The 25068-nt window shown below is 32.0% G+C and overlaps 3 protein-coding genes across 15 annotated transcripts in view; 1 reads left to right on the top strand and 2 right to left on the bottom strand.

Annotated features, from left to right (window-relative positions):
* The window catches only part of LOC130894004 (integrin alpha-PS2), a 187836-nt gene extending 183045 nt beyond the window's left edge, over positions 1–4791 (top strand). For both annotated transcript variants that reach the window (XM_057800485.1, XM_057800484.1), the window contains 2 exons: positions 1144–1383; positions 2392–4791. In XM_057800485.1, coding sequence (XP_057656468.1) covers positions 1144–1383; positions 2392–2484 — 333 coding nt within the window. In that variant the 3' untranslated portion in view covers positions 2485–4791. The remainder of the gene's footprint in view (positions 1–1143; positions 1384–2391) is intronic.
* Positions 4792–18589: 13798 nt separating this feature from the next.
* LOC130894514 (general transcription factor II-I repeat domain-containing protein 2A-like) lies at positions 18590–19675 on the bottom strand. Its single transcript, XM_057801395.1, has one exon. It carries the CDS (start codon positions 19673–19675, stop codon positions 18590–18592), a length of 1086 nt encoding a protein of 361 aa, XP_057657378.1.
* A 391-nt stretch (positions 19676–20066) lies between these two features.
* The window catches only part of LOC130894006 (uncharacterized), a 37165-nt gene continuing 32163 nt past the window's right edge, over positions 20067–25068 (bottom strand). For all 12 annotated transcript variants that reach the window (XM_057800500.1, XM_057800501.1, XM_057800503.1 and 9 more), the window contains 2 exons: positions 22970–23218; positions 20067–21058 (listed from right to left, as the gene is read on the bottom strand). In XM_057800500.1, the coding sequence (XP_057656483.1) occupies positions 20874–21058; positions 22970–23218 (434 nt within the window). In that variant the 3' untranslated portion in view covers positions 20067–20873. The remainder of the gene's footprint in view (positions 21059–22969; positions 23219–25068) is intronic.

The raw sequence follows: 25068 nt of genomic DNA, 5'->3' as shown, positions 1-25068 counted from the left end.
TTTTACATTTTATTAGCTTCTGAATGGTCAACTCTACGACGTTGAGCTATTATCTTAATAAACAAAGCTAAATTGAGTTTGTAAAGACTCTCTTTCACAAAATTGATCAGAAAATAGGAATTTTGGCCTTGCTTCAAGTATTTTCATTGTACCAACTTTTCAATGTGTTATTACGAATTTCAAACTTCTAAATAGCGAACCCTAAAATTGGGAAGCTTCCTCTTGATAATCAGACCAATTTTGATCCTGAATAGTCTTTATTTCCAATTTTCAGCATATTTGAATCCGGTTTCCGGGGTTCTCATTGTATGAACGCTTATATCTCTATTTCTCTATTGTTTTACTATAACCTTTATGAGCATTAAGAAGTTTTGAGGCCGACGACTCTCATCCGTGTTTATTTGAGCTTATTCGAAGGTAATTTCCTGCTCGGCATTTTTTTTTAGAAATTTACCTCTAAATTTCAAGTCTTTTTTGAGTTATCCGCAAAAAATGTTGAAAAATGCAGTAACACGAAATTTGCTTTTTGTAAAAGTAATTTTGAAATTAGTAAAAAACCACAGGGAACCTTTTTTGCAGGAAATTTTTTGAACTACATTTTTTAACCGTTCATTTTTTTCAAAATTCGGCAGAAATTCCGAGCTATTTGCAAAATTTGGAATTTTGAAAATTTAAACAAAAATATATCGCTTAGCGGCTAAAATTTTGATGTTAACCTAACCAATTTTCGTGAATTTTGGCTCTAATTGGACTGTAGTCACTGGACAATTTGGCGTATTTGCAATTATTAGAAGATTTTGTTCGAAACTTATGATGACAATTAAGAATTACTTACGTCCCATACCAAATCGTGTATATAAGTGTACTCACATTCGAAGTCGCGGTTGTTCAAAAAAAGTGCCATGTTTAAAGAATAAACAATTTTATCATAATGAATATATTAACAAATAAATAAAACATTATGCTTCTCCAATATACTAAAGATTTAAACAAGAAACCTATACTATTTCACATATGAGAGATCTAACTCTATTTTCTATTGATGTTTAAAATACTATATATAATAATTGATTATGTGTCTTGCCATTTTATTAAATTTTCTTGAATTTTTGTCATGAATATGGAAAATCATTTTTTTTCCAGATTCCTGCTAAAGATCAAAGTATAAAATTATCTTCCATGATGGTGGGCTCAATTACAGAACTTCCATTTTTGAAACGTATAGATAAAAATAAACAAGTAATGATACAGCACGAAATATTTACCGAAATACCTGCCAAAGAAGTCGAATTGATACCTGAAGTAGCTCCATTATGGATTTATATTGTTTCAGCAGTAGCTGGAATCGTGATGTTATTACTATTAATTTGGCTGCTAAGTAAGGTGAGTATCTTTCAACTTTAAACTAGTTTTTGGTGCGTACAGTTCCTGACTTACGGGTTTCTTTAAACTGAAACTAGATTGAACTTTTTATCTCATTACGGTTTTGTACACCCTGAAAAAAAAATAAAATGGGCATATTCAATACCTATGAGGTCTCTCATATCTGATCTACTGTAATTGTTCTATACTTTTCAATTTACACAAAAATATACGTAGTCAATACTCATTTTGTTGTGTTTTTATACACAAAACTATATATTTGTTGAAGCAGTTTAAGGAAACCAGAAGTTTGCATTGAGAAATCTGAAGGATATCCACGTGTATATAGTTATTAGCTGAAGCCGTTAACAGTTTGGAAAATGGTTATACGACTATTCAAATTATTTTCCTTTGCGTTTTGAATTACATATTTTCATAATTTTACTAAAACAGCAAAGTAGCCTATTTGTATTGACTTCACCATACAAATGTTGAATAACATCGAAGACAGTAAAAACTAAAGAACGTTTTATTCAGCAATGATGTAACTCTTTACATTATAAATGTTCACAAACTAATTAACTTTTAAAATACCACCACTTATAACATTTAAACAATTGAAATGGACTCATCGACATCAAGCTGAATTTTACTGTTTCCTTATCGTTCTGAAGCTCTCAACAAGTTTCATGTTCATTGGATTAGAAGAAAAAACCCTGTTTAATAGCCAACTCTAAGATTTTTTTTTGAGGCAGCGTTATCCTGAAGAAATTCGTTACCCACAGTATCTGACAAAAAGAATAAACAATTTCAACTCACACCCCTAAAACGCTTTAGATCACCAAATGTCGGTTATGCGGATTTCACATTAAAATATTTTTCAACAATAAATGTTCATATTTTGTGCAACAAAAGTTTTAATTTTAATTATATTCTCGATTAACTTCCATATCGCCAAATTCTCCTATTAACCTTAATGTATTTATAAATATTATTTAGCATAAAATACTTGACATTATATTTTTATAGTGTGGCTTCTTCAAGAGAAACAGGCCAGCCCCAGGTCCAGAAAGACAACCGTTGAACAGAAATGGATACCATAGCGGAGACGAAGCACTTTAGAGAGCTAGTTAGGAAAAAGTGAAATTTTTGGTAGCTGACTTACTGCCTCTTAACACGAATAAAAGACTCGATTTTTTAATTTATTTTCATGGAGTGTGCGTGTGTACATGTGTTTAGTCGAATGTATATTTTTTATAATTACTATAATTTTTTCTTCTATAATCGAAATGTCAATTCGAAATATGCGCTAACTTATTGATTATCTTTTAACATTGTGCCATTTTAAAACAAATCTAACCAGTGAAGAATATAAAATTGGTTTTGATAAATATTGGAAAATACTACAGAAGGATATTTTGACATTATCTGTGCACTTCTTCATCTATGACAACATTTCAAATTTTGAGCTCCCAATAGTGCAACTTGTTGTATAGTTTCTATTTGGCAGTTTAATTCCTTCTTCATACGTACAAATACCCACAGAGTCTGGGTCTACCAAAGTATTTTCTTGAACAACGAACCACTTTGTTATAATTACTGCATTAGTGTTGAGGTCTTTCACCACCTTATTGAAAATTGCAGGCTCGCAGGATCACTGCTATATGTTGTTACCGATTTCCCCGTTTTTAGGTAGTTAGGTAGAAATTCCGTGGAAAAGCTTCTAGATCTCTGTTCTGAGAAAGCTGGCCTACTTGTTGAGGTAGGTTCAGCATTTCTCAACATTTTTGTGAGAAGAGCTTGAGCCATTTTTCAGTATATCGTTAAGAGTATTAGTTTGTAAGTCTTTTTTGTTGCCTCTGCCCTTTTGGGCCAAATAGTATGAAATACTACTTGGTTCATTTGTTCAGTTGGTCCTGCTGTATATCCTGTATTGCACCTTCTTTTTGTTTATCACAGTCGTGTTTAGGCTTACATTGGGGTCTCAGAGAAGGACCATTTGATTTGATACGTTGCGTTTTCTTGTTATGATCAATAAGTCCGCTAGCTCCTTCATAATGCCTGTAACCTCTCCTTTACTTAATGCGGATCTTAATACTGTTATTACTTCTTCCTTCGTCAGTAACATTTGAAGGGAATTTCTGATTGCGTTTATGATCTTATTATGGTATCTTTTTTCATTTATCAATAATATTGCTTGCACCATAGACCACCATAGGAGCCCCCCCGTACGACTCTCAGGTGGGAAAGTTACTCCTTGCATTAGTTGAATGTGTAGGTTGTTCAGTCCATAATCAATCAGACTGTTTTGGCCAAGTATTCTTTGATCTTGACCGGACCCTCTAATTGTTCCAGATGCAGACCTTTTTATTCCCTTTGATGTTTCGTCCCTTAACTCCTGTTCTTACCTCATCGAATGAACATTGAAGCAGGTCATGATTATGATTATGGGTGTGGCGACAAGGAATTTGGAGCAAGGTTTCCCTGTTTAATTAAATCAGCGACCTCCGAAATCTTTATCTGCGTGGAGCAAACATTAGCTTCATATGCCTTGTATTTATCTGCTGTGCCTGAGCCTGAGCTGTTCAATGAGTCTCCTAAAGTATGTGAATACTGTTGTTAGCACTTCCGCTATTTGGTTGGATAGGTCTAGATCGATAGTGGTCCCGGTTTAACTTTTTATAAGAGGTTTGCCAATTGGACCTAATTTGCCCACTATTAACTCATAAATAGACATTACTTTCCCAATCTCTGTGTCCCTTAGCGCCTCTCTTTCGGCTTGGGTCAAGTTGTCGTAATATCAGTCTCCATTGCAGATGCAGCCATAATTACTTTTTTGTAATCCTGAATAACTCTTTATAATATAATATACTATCTGGTTTTTCTTTTGAATATTGTTTGACAATAAGTTTTCGAGATGGTTTAGAAGTATCCCATATTTGTATGTGATTTGTAAAGAAGTCTTTGCCAGCTATATAACAACATATGGCAATTTTCAATAAGAACCTTGAAGGACAACTTGGTGAAGGACCTCAACACTAATGTCCAAAATATATCCAATATGACCAGAGCTGGAAGGTTTACTAAAGGTATCAGTTTGAGATCAAAATATTCACCTGTTTTCGTATCCATTTACAAATGCACCTAAAAAAATTAAATAGCAGTAACCACTAAATATCGTTCTAGTTTGTCTTTGGAGAAAATGAACTTTTGGTGCTTTCTATTACTATAAATATTTTCTCAACCTAACGTGCCATTAAAATAATTAGAAACTTCTCATGGGCTTAATAATTTAATGCTAACTGTTCTTCATTATTTAAATTTTGTAAAAGGATCGTATTTTACAAATTCTTGTCTTATTGATCAGATCCGTTACATTTTTGTAATTATATCTTGAAATATAACAAATTGTGAATAAATAATGATTCCTACACAGGTTGTTTTCTTTTTTTATTTGAACACGACAAGTTTCCATATCGATAACTTTAATAATAAAATAAATTCATTGTTTAAAATTACAATTTTTAAGATATTGCTATTTTGTATTGTGATCTATATTGATTAAAAGTGAATATTAGATATCAATTAGCATAACTATGTATATTAGCAATAACATTGAAGTATTGAGACAATCTTACAGTCCAAATGAGACAGACAACAAACTTTTGCTCTACTCTACTCCATTGCCACGCCTGAAGTACGACACTGCCACGAGTTATCATCGACAGCCGGGTCAGTGGTAATAAGATGCAAGAATAAGGTAGGTTACGCTGCCAAACACGACTTCCCGCACTTGTAAGGACGATTTCCCGCGCTAATATTTCCTTTTTAGTTGTTAAAAGTCTATTTTCATTTCAACCTAGAAAAATTAAACGAGCTCGGTAAGAAAAATAAAGTTACCCTACAATAGATTCCGGGACACACCGGAGTGAAAGGAAATGAAATAGTTGACAAGCTCGCTAAAGCAGGGACAGACAAACCCTTCATAGAACCTGATCCGTTCTGTGGTATTACCTACATAATAATAGAAAAAGCATTGTAAAAGAAGTAGATAAGAGCAAAATCAAATTATTGGGACAACCTACAGGTGCTGACACAGATAGATACTTTCCTGGGAAACAATAACCACAGAAGATGTACCGAATGTATCAAACTGAGTAAGAACAATCTACGAATACTAACAAGAGCTTTATAGAGGCACTGTTGCCTCAATGGACACCTGAAGACGCAAGAATTAGCAGATAATGTGGTGCGAAGACTAAGGAACACCATTGTACTACACTTGAGAGCGTATGAAATAGAAGACGAAGATCTCTGGCTGCTACAGCCACCCCACATTCTAAAATTTCTCATCAGAGTGGGATTAACACATCGGCTGTTATTGGGGAACCCAGTGTTACCCAATATCACAGCAAGAAAAGGAGACACAATCCTGTTGGTCGCAGTATATATGACACCCCAATATCTACATACATACATAAATTTCTTTAATTTCATATTTCTAAATCGTCTTGATTTTAGATATATTCTGTTATAAAATAATTTTTTTTTATTTTAATAAAATAAGAGACCTGTTTTTTACAGAACAGACTTTTGGCGTTTAAAAACCCCAAGAGCCAATACGATACGTCAACATACAAATATTACAAACTTACTGTATTATACGCAACATATTAGAAAATATACCAAATAATGTACTCATTACCCTAAAATAATAGATAATGAAGAGACATTTTTTTATTTATTTTTAACGTGCTAGCCTACTATAGCCACTTACACAGTTGCGATAACAATATACTAATATATACAGGGTGCGGCAGCATAACTTCCTTTTTTCAAAAGTTAATAAAACTTATTGTATGAATCAGAAAATTTTTATCCGTTTTTTATAATACAGGCACATACATAAAGTTTTGTTTTACTGAGTTTTGAAGATCAAATCAGTTAGGTGACGTCCCCCATTCTCCATACACTGAGTAAACCGATTTCTGGCGTTTGTCATGACTCTTGCCAGCATAGCAGGCGTTATGTTGGCAATTTCTTCCTGGATGTTCGTCTTCAAATCTTGTAGGGTCCTTGGACGGTTCACATACACACGGGATTTCAAAAAACCCCATAGGAAATAATCACAAGGGGTCAAATCGGGAGAGCGGGCTGGCCACTCCAAATCGCCCCTAATTGAGATAAGGCGCTCTGGGAAGTGTTCCCTCAAAACAGCCATCGATGTTCTTGAAGTGTGTGCCGTTGCTCCGTCTTGTTGGAACCAAGTGTCCCCTAAGTCCAACTCATCTAGCCGTTCAGAAAGTTCCTGCACAATTGCCATCTTGTATGGATGAAAATGAAGATCATCATGAAGTATTCTCCTCACAGAACGATCGGAAAGTCCAAGGGCAGACGCATGTTTGCGCGCAGAACGCCGTGGTGATCGCAACACTGAAGTTCTAACTAACTCAATGTTCTCCGGTGATCTAATGGGCCGAGGGACTCCAGTTCTTCGTCTTGTCACACTTGCAGTTTGTCTGAACGTAGTGACCCACGTAACAATTGATTTCCGGTCCGGGACAGGGGCCAAGGGGGCTAAATTAAAGCGATTCCGAAAGGCGCGCTGGGTTGCGATCACAGAACATCCGCTCGAAAAGTAAACCTCAACGGCAAACGCACGCTCCTCACTGTTCCAACGCATGATGGCGACTGAACTGTGCCGGGACAAAACTTTATAGTCCCCCCTCTCGAACGAGACCACTAGCACTCCGTTACGACATCTACCGACTAAATGGCGAACTTTTTAAATAAGGAAGTTATGCTGCCGCACCCTGTACATATCACATTATAAAAACACAATTGTTCTATAATTTATGGTGAAGTTTCACATCCTTAAGAACTTGAAAGTACGAAGTACGAGTGATTTAGGATGTTTTTGTAATTATGTTTTATATGAAACTGTAAATTGGGAGGCGTATTTCAGACATTCAGTCGAAATGTGCTTTATCGTTAAATTGAAACTACAGCTGGTACAAATGGGTCTGGCGGTGAAAGATATTAAATCGGTTAGTCTTGAGTAGTCGATTCTTATTCTTCTTACTATGGTTAAGTTTTTCTTTTGAAACTAGATTTTAATTCCAAAAATTTGTTTTTTGGAATAATGCAACACTAACGTCGCTCATGTTTCTTAACTCATACATCAGATCATACATCTTTTTTGAATTTTGACAAATAAATCTTCCCGGTTCATCGATGGCTCCAAAATTCGTACATAACACTCCGTAAAAGCTTCAGATTTCAATAAAACAAGTTTCACTCTCTCTTAGAGTTGCGTTATAAACCCACCTATTTTCACCAAATTCAACCAAGTCGAATTTGATTGGTTTTCTGGGGCTTCATTACCGACGTCGATTCCTGACAAAGGAATCAATTATTTTTTCATATTTTTATTTTTCCATATAATCATGTTTTACTATACACGCAGACATTGATTTTCCGTTTCCAGATAGTAGGTAAAGTAAAATCTGACAAATTTTCAGACAGGAGGAAATAACTAAGCTTTTTTTGTCCATGCAAAGGAGGCTGACACTGCCCGTTCCACCCACGGAGTCGCAGCTGACGGTCGCGAGTATTAATATAAATCTCTAATGGATTTTACGAATGTTCCATTAAGCTGGCTCTTGGACTATTATTCCTGAAATTGTATTGATTCTCTCATAAAAAATTCGTAGTTTCGTCCTATTTCGGTCTTAATTATATTAATCAATAGATAACCTGGAGCATGAATATCGTATAGCGTTCAATATTAATGAAACGTTAATTGTTTACATAATTCAAATCTAACCTTGCATATATTTGAAAAATAACATAAGATGGATATGTTGTACGTAAGTCGACTCATTGTAACAGATATCATACAAATGTTAAGTAATAGTGGGGTGTATAAAATGGAATGTAGTTGAATTATCATTGTGAGGTTGATATGAATTTCGGGTATTGAACATATACAACAAATTAATTTACAAAAACCAGACTATATCAATCTTGAAATTAAAAATTAAGTTTTCGTATGTTGCTATAGGTAGAGTTAAAATTGAACAACAAAAAAAAACTCCAAAAATTACTAAATACAATCTATTTCATTTAGGTCACCTTATCATATTCAACAATAAATACATATACAAAAAATACTCAATATGTAGACTGTATGTATATTGGAAATACAGGCAAACATCTTATAGCGAGAAACTATCAGAATAATTTCTATATTTACAAATTCGCAAAACCAGCTGTCCTGTTCATCAAACAAAACGCTTGCTTATGCTCAATATTTATGGATTAATGACATAATATTAACAGAGGTATTGGTACTAAATCAACAAATTGAAAAGACAACAATTTACTTATATCTATATCTGCCATATGCCTATCCAATTGTCTTTCCTCACCTTGGGCACATAATTTATATCATTTGGTATAATTTGACAATGTGATGTATATTTCTAATGATGATGAGCCTATTTACTACAGTTAACTCAAGAAATCATATGAAGTCTGAGTTTTATTGAAAAAACTTCATTTACTCAATTGCCCGTATTATTTTTTGTAAGATTTTGTCGATATTATCAATTATACCTTGTTAATTGAATATTTTATCAAAATATAATTATAATAAATGTATGCAAATTCAAGTATGAAAAGAAATGAAACTTTTTTCACTTTTCCCTCTATTTGTTTACAATTTTAAAGATAATGAAGTAGTATTATGGTTGTTAAAACTGTTAAATCTTTGATATGAAAACCCATACTAAATCAATGAAATAAATGGGAAGAATTCAATACTTTTCAAAAATAAGTTAAATCAAGCTTCTTTTTATATTAAACATGTCTTAAAGACTTTCATCTCTGTGATGAATGTTCGATAATTATATAAATAAAAATCAAATTCCAATAAAGAAAAATTTTGCGATCGCAGTGTTACATTGAGATAGAAAGTCTTGTAGCATATCCTGATACATTCATTAGAGGAACACGCCCACGTTTTTCACTCATTGGATAGTTTGATCAAATATATCTGTAAAAGCACCAAACATTACTCAATGATCACCTCCGAGCAAACTTCTAAAACAATTATTTGCCTAGACTGTCTAACATTAGACAGAACACATAACATTATTTTGATTATAAATTTCTTGTAATTCTCTTGTGCTTTTATTATTAGCAAAAAGCCCCTATTCACCTCTACGTCAAGTAAAAATATTGAATTGGCCTCTAAGATAATTTCATTATTTCATTTTGATTTTAAATTCTTTAATTCTAATAGCTATTATTATAATAACACAATCTATCGCCATGGAGTATTTTGAAATTATCAAATAACGAAAATACAATTGATGTCGGTTAAGCAAAAAAGAAAGGAAGAAAAATGTAAATTGTTGGATATCAACTTAGATTTATTTTTATCTAAATCTTACACTCTCGAATGTCTCAATTTGTATCTGTGTGCTTGAACTCTGCGTGACCACTTAGTCAAACCATATTACACTCTTTTAGATCAATATTTCTACTATCTGTAACGAGATTTGTCAAATTTGCAGAAATAGAAATTATTTTCCTCCATTCAATTCAGGTTTTCTATATAGTACAATACAAAATTCTACTTAAATACCAAATAAAACATTCAATATACATTTTTATTTCTGAATACTAATACCAATTAAAAAGTCACCAACGGAAATATTTATTTAAAACATGAATGATAGGAGTTTGGGGAAAATTTTAATTCTGAACATTTTCTAGGTTGTTCTATACAAATAGTTCAAAAGTATTTTTTTATATTGAAAAATATTTATAGTCAATTTCTGTTAAAAATATATATCAACTCTTCAAAAATGAGGCATTCTTCACATTTCTGTTGGGTTCACATCTTTGCGTTATCTTTGGTGATTTAACTGATCTAGTATTGTTCATGCTCTGACAATAAAATAGTGGATTGAAGATATAAAGGGATCAGAGCTCAAACAATTGAGAGTTGAATAGTGGTTTCCACTAGGTCATTCACATTATTATCCATCGGAAGGTTACACTAGTTAGAAGCTTTCTCATTTAGTATTTTTTTTATTAATTTTAAGTCGATTTTGAATCTTTCGATGATAGAATAGTGAGAAATTCCGTTTTCACCTTATACATTTAAAACAATTTTCAACATAACATAGGTTAGGAGGTTGTTCAATTGTATACCACCAATCAGATTAGACTCAGTTTAATGGGCCTAGAAACATATATAGAATCGCCAAATTAAATGTTAATTTATCTATTATTGTGCGTACAATACTACGAATTAAATTTTGAGCTGTTTGAACAATGAAAAGTTCACTAATCATCTGTAAATTTTCTTCTCTTGTGTTTTACTGGCAACACTAGTTGTTATGCTTTTTAGAATTGTTGATTTTCTACTGATCTGCCTTTGACTATCCATTCTTACTAGATTATCTAATTTCTGAATTATTAAAAATAAGTTTCTCGTAATATGAATATTCTTAAAAATTTCATTTATTTCGTTCGTATCTACCCGATCAATGAATATATGTCTATAACATTCACAGATTCTATTTATCTACTTCAATTTGTTTCCATGATTATATTATGTTTGAAATGAGGGCATCCGTTTTGGTGTCTTGATAATTTTCCAATTTCATAGTATATTAATAAAGCTCGTATTTTGAGACTGCAAATATAAAGATAGAGATAATATTAAATATGGTTCTAGTCTGAAAAATTGACCAAAATATAATCTTACAGTTCTACACATCACACAAGATAAAAAATGATTTTGAGCCGCTGCAAAAAATAAGAATTCCTTTTGCACACATCAAAATTAAGACGGTTTTTGTTAAGCTCTTGTGTCAACTTGATATTTTAAGCCAGAATACTTTGTTTGAGGACATTATAATTGATAACTACAAAACAAAAAATTGATTTCTGTAGTAATTTCAACATTTATTTGAATGTAATTAACACGATTTTCACTATACTTTAAAAGAATAGTATACAAAATAAATTACAATGCAATGAAAATCATGAATTTTTTTCAAAACATACTTCATAACTTTCTCTACAATACATAAAGGATAAAGATTGGGAACTCTATATTTTATTTTTTGAAACATTTACAAGTTCCTACTTCCAAACAGTGAAATTGAAATGAGAATATCGCCAGTTGACAAAGTAGTAATATACAACAAAACATAATTCAGATAAACGATTTTCAACAAATAAAAAATATTGACAATCATTCAAATATAATGCAACTTCTCTCACAATTAATTTTGGTTTATTTCGAAATTATCGTTTTATTGCAAAAATCAAAAAATTCTAATTATAAAAACTAGCAGCAATATCCTCTAAACATATTTCAATATTCTCAGCTCCTATTTTCCTTTTATGTTAAAAGCATACAGTGTTTTATTTGGTTGGTATCTATCAAAAACATATTAAGCAGATTCTGTGGCAATATTAGTTAGTTTGTTAAGAATAACCTAGCAAAATGCTTTATAATTATAAAATCTTAGTGATTTCATGAGAAATTTTCGGATTTGAGGACTACATCATAAGAAAAAAAAATAATAAAATGGATAAAAGGTTTTACGAATTTTGGAAACATTAAGCAAATAAATATGGAGTTTCCAATGCACCGAATAATGATAATAAATTAGATGTCATACTTGAGTTTGAGGAAAACCCTCACACATCGAGGTGACAAGCATTCAGAACATTGAACGTTAGCCATATTCAGATAAAACAAAATATTAGAAGTAACTAAATGCACCCCATCCATATAAAATGCTGGCGTGGAAATTTGATAGGAAACATATTTGCATGGGCGAATAGTGGACCCGTTACATAACTATATTATTGAAAAAAGTTTCCTGATTAGTGTTTTAAGTGTCAAAATTGTTACTACATATCTACGAAAAATTGTCCTATAAAGACATCGTTTACTGGAAACCATGTCGTTCCATCTTTGGACAGTTTGTGTCCGAATCCAGGAAATCTCCAAATTGCACAGATATGTCCTCAACAAGATGCACCACCACGAATTGCATAATCTGAAAGTACGTCGAAGCCATATTTCTAACTCGGTAGATACAGAGGTGAGGATTATATATTGACCAGCACGATGTTAAGAATATTTGGATGATTTGAAAAAAGAATAACGCTTGGGATTAGGTAGACCACCCCTGGTATTTTCAATGATGTCAAAAAACTGGGATGCTGTCAATACTTTCAAAGTGGGCCAGCCTCGTAATCTCTGTTACATAAGATAGCATTAGATGGCTAGTGTATGGTCTCCTATATCAATTACACATGACTACTAGGTGGCAGCAGAACGGACGTCAAGTAGAAACGTCAGTGGCACTCCTGCGCTTATCTTTGATCTTGTAAATGATATATGTTTCATTAATAAAATAGTATTTATAAAGTCCTGACTATAATTTAACAAGTTATAAAACATGTAACAATCTCTACTTACCACCATCATGGTAAAATTTCTCAGAAAAGGCAAGAAAAACGAAAAACCTGGCATACAAATTTTTTTAATCAATTGTAAAATTTTTAGTTATTTATTAAAATTTTACAGAAAAGCATGATATTTCATGTTACATTGATAAACATGAATAATTAGAATCTATAATTTCAATAAATATATAAACTTTGTACGTAATGCTTAAAAAAATTTCAAATGAAACCTCGTTTCTTTCACCTTTTTGGGATAATTCACTATATTGATGGTAATATTTTCCCACACCATCAGAAAGCGATTTCAGCGAACAAAAAACTCACCGACTTTTAAAAAAAATCTGATATTTTGACGGAACAATTTTCTATTGAAAATGATGGGGGGTTTTTCGATGTTAAGTCAAAATAACGTGCAAAAACAAAAGTTACAAATGAAATAAATTACGGTGTGTTTCACATAAATTTTGAGGTTATGTGAGAACAGTATGAATACAAAAACTGTAGATCTTTTTATTACCCACAACTTTACTTTTTAACTTGGATAAACTGTTTTTCGCCGTTAAAAGCTCACCCCTTTCTCTTCCTGACCTCGGATCACCAGTAAATTATTTTTCCTTTCATTATTATTATATTCTCTTATTTGTCCAATGAGCTTCATCCTATTATTATTTTTTTCACCTTAAATCTTTTTTAAACGCTCCTATCCTGGTCGAAGCATTTCCATGTTACATTTACTGACGAGTAACAATAACTGGTTCAATTTAATCTATTTTTTTTTTTCGGAAACTAATATAATTCACTATTCACTTATATTCCATATGATTAATGATCACATAAAGTACAGCTGTTTGTTAAACTAGTGCCACACCTCAATTGAAAATGAACATCAAAGTTGTGCGAATTTATGCAACTGAAGGATACTATTCTCACAATCTAACATGAATTCAACTAACTGAATTTATTTATTGGTGGTCTAACGCGGCAAAAAGCTATATAATACATATGAATTCAGTTTTCAGAAAATGTTATCAATTTTTGTAACGGATATAACAAAAGTTTTCGGAAAAAATTCAATTTTTGTCAAATTTCAACTCTGTTATGGCGTACAAGTTAGAATCCGAAAAACTTTATACAGTTCAGTTGGATGGTTGTCAAAAATTGACATTGTGAATATATTTAGAGAGCAGAATAGTGCAGTGTCGACCGTTTATAAAGCAAAAAGTGAATGTGAACATGGATGACGTATAAACCTTCCAAAAAGTGGGCGGGCTAAAATTTAGACTAATGCCCAGTCAAATATATTGGTGGAATGTGCAGAAGACAAATTGAAAGCATCAACTCGAAGGATAGCTCGCCGATTTCGGGTTTCCCATATGACAATCAGTCGAAACCAAAGATAATGAAGAAATGCCCAAAATATATTAAAGATCAGTTGCGCAAAATCTCGATATCTGCCGTGGTTTAAGAAGACGTCACTTCACAAAGAACCGAGTTGTGATTATGGATGATGAAAAATATTCCACCTTATCACATTCAGAATTTAAAGTCAATGATAGATTTTACCAGATGACGTAGAAAATTGTCCCAATGAAGTGAATTATAAATCCAAAAAGAAATTTGAAGTTACGTCATATCTCAAGTAGGCATTTCACACATAAATACGTGTCCTTATATCCGGTAAGTGAAGGGTCTACCCTTGATTGATTATATCAATACACACACGACGTCTAGTCTCTTGTTAGTACGCCAGAATAAACAGAGATTATTATTGAATTTATTTATTATCATTATATTATTGAAGAGCTTTAAGCAACATTGAGTAGGAAAGTGTAAAATATTTCAAAAATTCGTTAAATTATCAATAGCACCCCAGCATATGATGCAACGCGTTAAGCAAAAATTACGCCCTTTATGTACAATTTAAATTTTGTTTCTTCTTAACTATTTGTTATTATATTGTTGTTTCGAAATTGCTCTACAAATTTTTGCTGAAAACTTTTGTTACATACGTTATTAAATAACAGAGTAGATAAATTGAGACCCAGCTCCTCTTCTCTCTAGATATATGTCTTACTAGCTTCAGTCAAATATTCTCTACATAGTATTTATTAGTTCTTCAAAGTTAGTACAGAAATAACTTAAGACTTCAGTATCTAACCTATTTGTACATTTTCTTTTATCCTTGGCCATATGGGGTGTTTTGTAACTTTACTCTGTATTGTTGATTTAAGCCCACACGTCATAATTTTTTGAACGCAATAATAAATTATGTAGTAGAAACCATAACTAACTTTTAATATTTTCTTTAAAATACAATAATATTCACACATAATAGCGTCAAAGTCATGTTTTCAAAATTAAAGTAAGTGGATGTTGCAAGCCGAGAAGAGTAATGTAGTATATATATATATATATATATATATATATATATATATATATATATATATATATATATATATATATATAAATATGTAGAACTGACTCTTTGAAATGGATATGTGAGTAAGTATAAAAGTAAAATCCATCACTGCCCCGTCAACATTCTTCTATTATTTGTGACATTATATATATTGAACCCGAGAAAGTTATAAACATATCAAATACCTATGAGATACAAAAAAAATATGTTTTATTAAGGGGGTAGTTTGTTCCATAATATTTTGATTGTTCGTTTGGTGAGAAAATACTATGCGATTTTTCTAAAGTGTTGTTAACGTATTTTACTTAGGAACTAAAACGAGGCGTTTTATAAAATTTGAGCTACAAAATTGACATTACTTTTTATAGCTTAATATCCAAAACTACCTTAAAACAAAATATAAAGCAAAACTACTCTATCTATTTATTATTTTTTGGTACATCTATAAGTATCGTATTGTCAAAAAAATTCATGGGCATATAGGTGCAATAGACGTAGAATTTTCATACAAAATTGACAATAATTGATTAAGTCAACATCAGTACATTTTTCCGAATATGTACAAAAGCTTTTAAGTAAAATATTACCTGTGATTCCACACATAACTGAGTTGTTAGAGGACGACTGACACATAAAATGTCTAAAACAGTTCTAAAAATTATTTTGGAAACAATTGGGCTTAAAAATTATGGAAAAATGTCGATAACGAAATGGTAGTAGTTTAGAACTGTTGCGATAAATATAAATAATCAAGAAATAATTTTACAAATCTTGAAGAGAACAGAGTTTTTCATTATCTGATACTAAGGCAATACTTTCGCCTTTTATACAGGTTTTCAGTTCAAAAGTAGAATTAAAAATATGTCTATTTTTACCAGAGCTGTCATGTATTTGTGTTTAGTAAAAGCAAAAAGGTAACTGTTAAATAAATGTTAATGATATATCACTGATGATTTTTTGGTACATCAACGTTATAATTGAAGATAAATGTTTATAGAACTAAAGTTGTTTCTAATATTTTCTTTAATATTATCCAGCTTACCTTTATGCCGTTAGTTTCATTAAGTTAAGCCATATTTAGTAAGAACTACATGAATATGTTCATTAAGAAATTAAGATTTTACCCTCTACAAAAATATATTACATCAAAGTCGTCAATCTCGTTACTTCCAATAATTCTAATGAGTTCTAACTCTCACAATTCAAAGCTTTTGTATATTTTTTTAGGATTCATAAAAATTTTCGCCCTTTCCAAGATCCATTGTATCAAAATAACTTTTTAAAAATATAAATCTATATTCGATTAATTAATACCTCTAGTGCGGGTTCTTTAATTATCTCTAAAGCCATAACTAGAGATAAGCTTTTTAATGAATATTCAACAATTATTATTTTCAACTGTTATCTATTTCTTTATATATTTTTTTGACACGCCGGTTATAGGCCATTGTTCTATGACAAAAATAACTATATAGTGAAGTTCATTCAAAAAAGTAATATGTAATTAAGTTTGGAAGCCTGTTATAGAATTTATCGCGAATTTCCTGGCTACAAGAAGAATAAACTTATTCACAACCATACCCTTGAAGCCATTCTAGCAGGTAGCTGATTCAATTTGATGCTATTAACAATATCAAGTAGAACGAACCGTCTCTATCCTGTTATATATACTTAACCTTTAAGACCCAATATGCCTTTCAGAGAACAAAAAAATTCATGTAGCTGAGGCTATGAGAATTCAATATCATAAATATTATTAACAATCATTAAATCATGAACAGGAGAATGATGTTTTGATATTTCCTTATACATTTCATATCTATGTGTTAACCTTGGATTTAAACACAAAACAAGTGGTTTCCGTATGTATTTGTAAATATTTTTTATTCAAAATGTATCTCAAAAAATACATTTCAGTACATGTTCATGAATCATTCTAAACAGATTCGTGTTTAGTGTACTCGTACTAAACCATTTTTCATTACTCAGCTTGTTATTTATATCGATGTTTTTGAAGAAAATTGTGTACATTTTTTTAAGCCTCAGTATTCAAAGAATTGAATCTGTTATTTGTAATTCAGGTTGGATAATCGAACATAAGTCGATTTCAAGATTCGTTACTTAGTTGGATAAAATCAGAACATAAAAATAAAAATAGCACATTCCAAGCATAAAATTCCATGTGAACTGAAATTGAAAATTCAAAGTGTTGAATTCTATCAACTAATTTCATCCGCGAATTTTTATTGAAACGTATTTATACTCCTAATACATCTCTGGTTGATTCGATTTTTAACGTAAAATCGATTTACTTTCTTACAGACTAATACGTTTTGTTCGCAGTTCTGATTCCGAATCAGTTTAGAGATCAATCGCATGAGCACTTTCAAAAATTGTTGTTTGTCGGTCGATTAATTCTACCAACTCTCCCTCACCCGAAAATGGCAATTTTTAAAGTGTACATGCGATCGGTCTTTAAGCTAATTCGGAAGCAAACCCAAGCAATAATACTCAAAATATCAAGACAAGCACACATATTATCAATATCGAATGAACTTTACTATGTATACATTAAATGTAGGTATTGAATCTGTGTTGTAAAACGTTACCTATATCACAGATAACTCGCTGAACGACTGTAATTCATAATATCAACAAGTTGATTAGGCCCAACAAATCTGTAAATGAACTTTTATATAGAAATTCTTCAGAAAAAAAATTTTTTAAAGATAGTACCTATATATTTTAATCTTCAAATCAATCCAGCATCAATGCTAATTTTTTGTCTAAGTGTGAATATTGATACATATCATAACCATATCCGTCTAATTTTTTAGCGCTCAAAACAAAACGTAGCTCTATAAACATGCTGAAGAGTACTCTTGTATATTTTATAAAATGTAATAATATTATGCTAATACAGTTGGATTTCAGAACACCGAAATCAGTTTAATTAACTTTCAAATTATTTCAATACTTTATATCAGGGGTGCTCAAACTTGAACTGCTGGCGATCTACCTCAATATTTTTAGACTACTTACGATCGACTCTGAGAGGCTGCAAGTATGTGTGATGCAGGGTTGTCGTACATACACGATACACCCTACCTACCTAGGAAGGGTGTACCGTAGCATATATAGATATTAGCTTTCTGCACAATATAGGTACATTATTTTAGTCAAGGTTTGGGTTAGGTTTAGTTAGGTTCTTCTCTACAATATCAATGAAAAAACTCATAGTTATTCAAAATTGCGAGTTTATTGGTTGTTACAAAACAAAAGAGTTACATATGGTGTTAAACCTAACTAAAGAGTGGCTTTGGATGTTGAAGCTGTTATTTCGGGCAATAATTCTTGAAACCTTTGTAGGAACTTTCCGCGACTCAACCACCTGACGTCTGTGTGAAGAATTAAATCAGTGTGTTCAGCTGACTCCCTATCTTCCAACTGCAACTGAAAGAGCCGCCGTTGCAAGCTACGTGCACGGATGGAATTCACAATTTTTGTTGCAATGCCCATAATTTCCTCAGTGTTTAAAACTTTGGAACACAAAACTTGTTGATATATAATGCAATGGAATGAAAAAAATGAAGGGAATTCTTCATTAGCTCGACACAATGCCACAAAACCGTTTTTGTTTCCAGTCATTGCTGGTGCTCCATCGGTTGTAATGCACACTAATTTATATATTGGTATGTCGTAGTTTTTTACAAAATTAAAGAAAACTTCATATATATCTTCGCCACGGGTCTTCCCCTTCAGAGGAATGATTGTCAAAAATTCTTCCTTAGCCGACATGTCATTGAATACTATCCGAATAAAAATACACAGCTGGGCAGTGTCTGTCATATCGGTGGATTCGTCGAACTGTAAAGAAAAGTATGTACATTCCATAATATCATGTTTTAGTTTATCTGCGATGTCCTGACTCATGACTTCAATACGCCTTGTGACAGTCGGACGAGATAACTGAAGTTCTCTAATAGCAGACATGATTTCTGTTTTATTTTTAAAATTTCCAAATAAAGTCTCACCCGCTTCAATAAATGCTTCCTTCACCACCGATCCATCTTCGAATGGTTTCTTGTGTTTCGCCAATATCGTAGCAGCTTTTGATTGTTTGGCTGGTCTTGTGAACATGGGTTGTTCTTTTTTCAAACAAGATATAAAATCACTTAATTTTCGTTTTCTTAATTCACTCTGTGGCGGAAAATCCTTTTGATAGTTTTTATGAACCGTTTTATGATGCCTCTCTAAGTTACCACGCTTAGGTATTGCAACTGACGCACGACAAATAACACAAATGCACTTATCTTTCACCATACAAAAGAAAAATTCTTCCTCCCAATCCTTATTAAAATGATACGTTTTAGATTTCTTCACTGCACTCATTTTCCACTATTTAATAATAAACTTTGTATTGACGTAGTATCGCTATCAAGTTACAATTCAGAATGACTCCAATTCATGCAGGCGCAACATTTATATCGGCGTGAAAGAAAGTCTCGAATGTTCCCGTCAAACGCGCCGCCCGAAACTAGACAGTACAGTCTAAGTCTAGAAACAACGCGGCTTTTCATTGACAAGTGCCGCGCGTTCCTTTGATAAAGCCGCCTTTTGCCGCAAGCAGTGTTATTTTATTACGTAATACATTTTTGTAGTTTAGTTACCTACCTACTTATTAAAAATTTTTTTCTTCTCGAGATCTACTCACAAAGCACTCGCGATCGACCGTTTGAGCACCCCTGCTTTATATTATATATGAAAGGGTTTCATTTTAAAATTTATTTTCTGATTTTTTTTAGAGGCTATTTAGATTCATTTTTGTAAATGGGACAATTTCTTGGTACTTCAAGCGATAAAAATACGGCACTAAAAAAGCTCGTTCAAACATGCGAATTGTATCTATTTATACTTAATCAATACGTTTAGCGCTCCTATTTGAAAAAATATTTCTTTCAGAATGAATTGTACGTGTATGATAGAAGGACACTCATATATGTAATGGAATGACTGAATTCTTATTCATTAAGAGCAAAAAAAATTAATAACATATGATTTTGCAGAAATATCAGAAGAGTATATCGTGACATACTTTATTAATTAAATTGTACTTGTGATGCTTTAAAATCTTCTGTTCGGCGTTTTAGTTAATTCTTCCAACTCAGTTAATTTTTTCAAAGTAATGTAACATGTAAGTACTTCATTCAAATTGTCTTTAATTCTATTTGAATTTTGGCGTAGAATATGTTCATTTGTAAAAGTTAAATGAAAAATTATTGTAATTGAACGCAAAATATAAATTCTTATTGAAACTACTGTTTTATGGAGGGTAAGGAAAAGGAGAACAATCTGTGTATGTGAAATGTATACGTCGAAATACAGTAACTTTAAGAAAAACACATTATGATTGTCGCATCCAGTATACATAAAATTGTTCTGAATATTGAAGTTTCGAATAATTAAAGTATAAATTATAGTGAATCTGCTTTTTTTCTGAAGAAATTCTCCTATCCCAATTTGGTAATAATACAAAGCTCAAAAAAATTCGTTTGATCTATAAAATATGCATATCTACATTAAAACCCCATCATGACCTAGGGTCGCGGTGAGGTTCATCTTCAGACTCTTCTTCCCTGAGTAGGGGACTGCCGTCAGAAATTTTAGATTTGCTGCCCCTTTGGCTACCCTTGTGATGATTAACCTGGAAATTTGGTACAAAATTACCACACGGTGTGCATGGTGCTGATCTTGATAACCAACTTCTTGAAAACACTGAAATAAAGTAAGAATGAATGAATTTCTTATTTCGTAGACTCTTTTATATGTTTTTGTTGCTAATTTTTTTTTAGGAATGTGATTGTGGCAATGAAAAACCCAACTAAATTTTTTTCAGTACATATTCCTAGTTTTCGGATACCAATGTATTCATCGGGAATTAAATAAATAAAAATTGTGGTATCTTAATTTCGTATTAAATATGAAATCCGTATATTTAAAAATAACAGACAAAATAACAGTAAAATAACAGACAAAATAACAGTAGACATCAATAACATCGATGTCTACTGTTAATTAATTCATGATTTTTCAATACGGTTTTATTTTTGATTGAATTATTATTTTTTAATATATTTTTTAAATATTGAGGTGTCTTTCCTTGAAAACAACTTCTTTTATTTTGTGCTCGCTGATGGGGGAGGGGAAATGAACCGTAGCGTACTCTCTTGGTTCTTTAGTACAACTAATACGTTTATAAATATGACGGTAGTTAATAGTACGGGCTATGACTTCCAGCCAATCACAGAACAGCATTGACATTTGATATAACGTAGTAGAAGCGTATTTGATCAACAACTTATTTGTTGTAGCAATGTAGCATGTGTTCAGTTAGAAAGAAGCTTTTTCGTTTTATTCACGTACAGACCTATTCAGATACCTGAAATGAGTGTGTTGTATTTAGTGTCAAATTGGGGTCAGACAATAAAAACGTAAGTATATAAATAGTTACTAATCTGTATTTCTATATAATACATAAAAGGGAAGTATTGGTTAATTATGTTAGGTTTGCTCTTCCTTTTGATGCTCAATTAAAAACTATCTGGCTAATCTCAGCCGGTTTTTTGGGCAACATAACAGGAAATTCGAAAATATGGCTAAATGTTTCAGCTCTTTGTTTGGAGTTAATAAAGGGTGCGGTGTAAGTAAGGTATTTTTTTATTTTTCTTTAAGTTCAAAAATACATAAACTATTCGTGGACTTCGCAGTTTTTGGAGACTCCACCGATAAATTGTAGTTTCCACCACAAGCACCACTCCAAAAAATCGTTCAAAAACTAGAAAAAATTGAAGGTAGGTATAAGAGAAGTTGTAAATGTCTATATAACTATCTTTATTAATATTTGTAGACATAATTGCGAGTACTTCATTCGGCACTATTGGAGTATATGGACTCTTCAAAGACTCCATTACGTTTAATGTAAACCTTCAAATTTCCACACATATTGTGTGAGGAGCATACTCCATTTTCCTTTTTTTGTGTCACAGAAACTGCACTTGTGGCTTAGTGCCTAGATTCCCAAGCTGTCGATGAAGTACCGGTTCCAGTTGGACTATCAATAGGTAAAACACGTAACAATAATTAATTTCTTTTTTGTGATGACCATAATACGTTTAAAAAGCAAACTAACTAGCTAACTAAATGAATAGAGTTTGGAAAGGCATATATGAAAGATTCAAACATGGTTGATCTCTTGTTAAAAACAGCTCTCTGATTATGTATTTATCTACTGTCGCCTTAATGGACACTTCAAGACATTAGACTCAGTAAAACATAATAGAGTTATATCATTCAAAATCTTTTTGGTTGATCCAACTTTATTGATTTGTTTCGAAAAATAACTGGACGAAAGATATGAATTTAAAATTTAAATTTGTAATATGCCGCCAAAAGTAGAAAGGAAACTGTTGTTCCATGTACGTTTAATACCGCTAATGAATCAAGAGATGGCGCTGAAACGAGAATAGGATGTAGTTGATCTATGAGTATCTCATTATCAAAATAACTAACTTTTGAATTTGATTGATTGGTTAGATTAGGTCAGGTTACGTAGGTAGCACCGTCACCATCATTATCAAATAAAATATTTTATCCGTGCTGTAAAAAAATACATAATGTATAACTTACCGTTTGAAATACTTTTCAATGTTGTTGGAGTTTCATCGCACAAAGGCATATAAAGCGTTTTTGATTTCACTTTATGAAAATAGTTTCTTGCCTGCTGTTGATTAGCTTGAGGCTGTGGAGGTATTGGACTTTTTTGTTGGGGCAATTGTTGAATTTTGTCCAATAATTCTCTCATTTCAACAGTGGGACTAGTCGCTCGCGGCGGAGATCCTGGTGAACCCATATTTGCTAAACTGCTAATATCTGAACCTGAAAATGAACAAGTAAAAATTCGTAAAATCAATAGAAAAGGGCTCTCTTCCACCAACTTCAACCTCGCACTTTCCATTTGTCCAAACAACTTTGCGTTCCAGTAACAAGCCAAAGTGGATTGACTCTACAATAAAGCTTCATTCATTATTTCCTATTCAAACTTGACATATTTATTGAAAAGCTTATTTTCAATTTCTATATTGTACTAGAACAAATAATTTTCAACGAAAATTCTATTGAAATCAAAAAAATAATGAAAGAAGTCTATTATCAACAAAACGAAGAGAGTTATTTAGATTGACTAGAAAATAAGTTCAATTTATATTGCTATTAGGTAAATTTTTAAATAGGTAACCGTACAACCCAACAAAGTCAGAAGTAAGACTCGATCTTCATCCCTATCAATGCTGCTACGTCCCTTTACTATTGGCTAATCATTTTCAATTATATCAAAAATAACCATAAGTATTTCTTCATACACTTTTTGCGTATCACCTTTCTTAGAAACAATGATTGAGTAGACAAAAATATATCTAAAAACTCTCAATTCGCTATTATGATTCATGGTCCTGAAAAATGTCTCTGAGAAAATGTCTTGAGAATAAATTGTAGGTACTCTGTACCTACCAAAACAAAAATGATTTCAATACAAAGTTCAATGTTCACAAAGAATTGTCTTCAATAACCGACAATAAAGCCAATTTTTTCCTCAATTCTCTCTTCCTGTTAACTAATCAACTGAATCAAAGAGGATTCAAGAGGATGAAACCATTTGAACTCATATGCACAGACTGTGTGTATATGGCACGAGCACCACTTAACTAGTAATAGTTAGTATATTTGGTAAGAACGTCAACAAAGGTATATATTTTATTCTCATCTAGCGCATATTTTTCACACCATATTAGTGTTATTGTAACACTCTGACCAACATTGAGTGTTGTTTTATTATGTGTATTCATGCGTACTTGTAATATTACAATGATGTTCTTAATATGCAAGGATGTCAGTCAGTTCCCTAAAATATTGATGTAGTTCATGACCGACAAATTGCGCTAAAACGGATATCTGAAGTACTGAATATTTCATACGAATGCGTTGTTGACCAAAAGCGTTCGATCTGTACTCGATTTGAAAACGAGACTTCTTAAACCGCTGTTAATATGGATGAGACTTGTGTACATTTCTACGATCCAGAAACAAAGCAATAATCGATGGAATGGCGACACTTTGGTTCTCCAAGACCTAAGAAGTTTAGTGTCCAAAAATCTGCTGAAAAAGTTCTTGCTTCAGTTTTTTGGAATTGCCATGGAGTAATCATGATTGATTTTTTGGATAAGGGTAGCAAAAAATTCGTGATCTAGAGTTTGAATTATTAGAACACCCCCCTTATTCACCAGATATGGCTCCGTCTGACGTCGTAAAAGGTCGTAAATTTTCTTCCAACGAGGAGGTAATAAAAGCTGTGAAGGTCAGGATTACCGAACAAGAAGAAACTTTTTTTAAAGGTCTAGAGACGTTGCAGGTTTGCTGTAATAAATGTATTCAATTAAGAAGAGAATTTGTTGAGTAATAAAATATTTTGATATTAGTTAAGTAATGCCTAAACCGGATTTAGGAATTCCTAAATGAAATTTGCGTTGCACCATACGCTAAGTAATACTTAACAGTTGTAAGAAATACCTAACTTTAGGACAACTGTCAACCTTTCCTAAAGTTTTTAGGTGATACTTAACCGCAAAAGTTCGTTTGTTTTGTTTGTAGTCGTTGCTGACTTGAGTGTCTTAAAATTATTTTGTATTTGACTTATTGGGTTCTATTAGAGAAAATATACGAACTACCCGTTT

The sequence above is a fragment of the Diorhabda carinulata genome, chromosome 5, assembly GCF_026250575.1.
Source record: "Diorhabda carinulata isolate Delta chromosome 5, icDioCari1.1, whole genome shotgun sequence".
Taxonomy (NCBI): domain Eukaryota; kingdom Metazoa; phylum Arthropoda; class Insecta; order Coleoptera; family Chrysomelidae; genus Diorhabda; species Diorhabda carinulata.
This window is presented reverse-complemented; position numbering and strand designations above follow the sequence as displayed.

Excerpts from the sequence above, each read along its gene's own strand:
- LOC130894514 (XM_057801395.1), bottom strand. The coding sequence starts at position 19,675 with ATGAGTGCAGTGAAGAAATCTAAAACGTATCATTTTAATAAGGATTGG.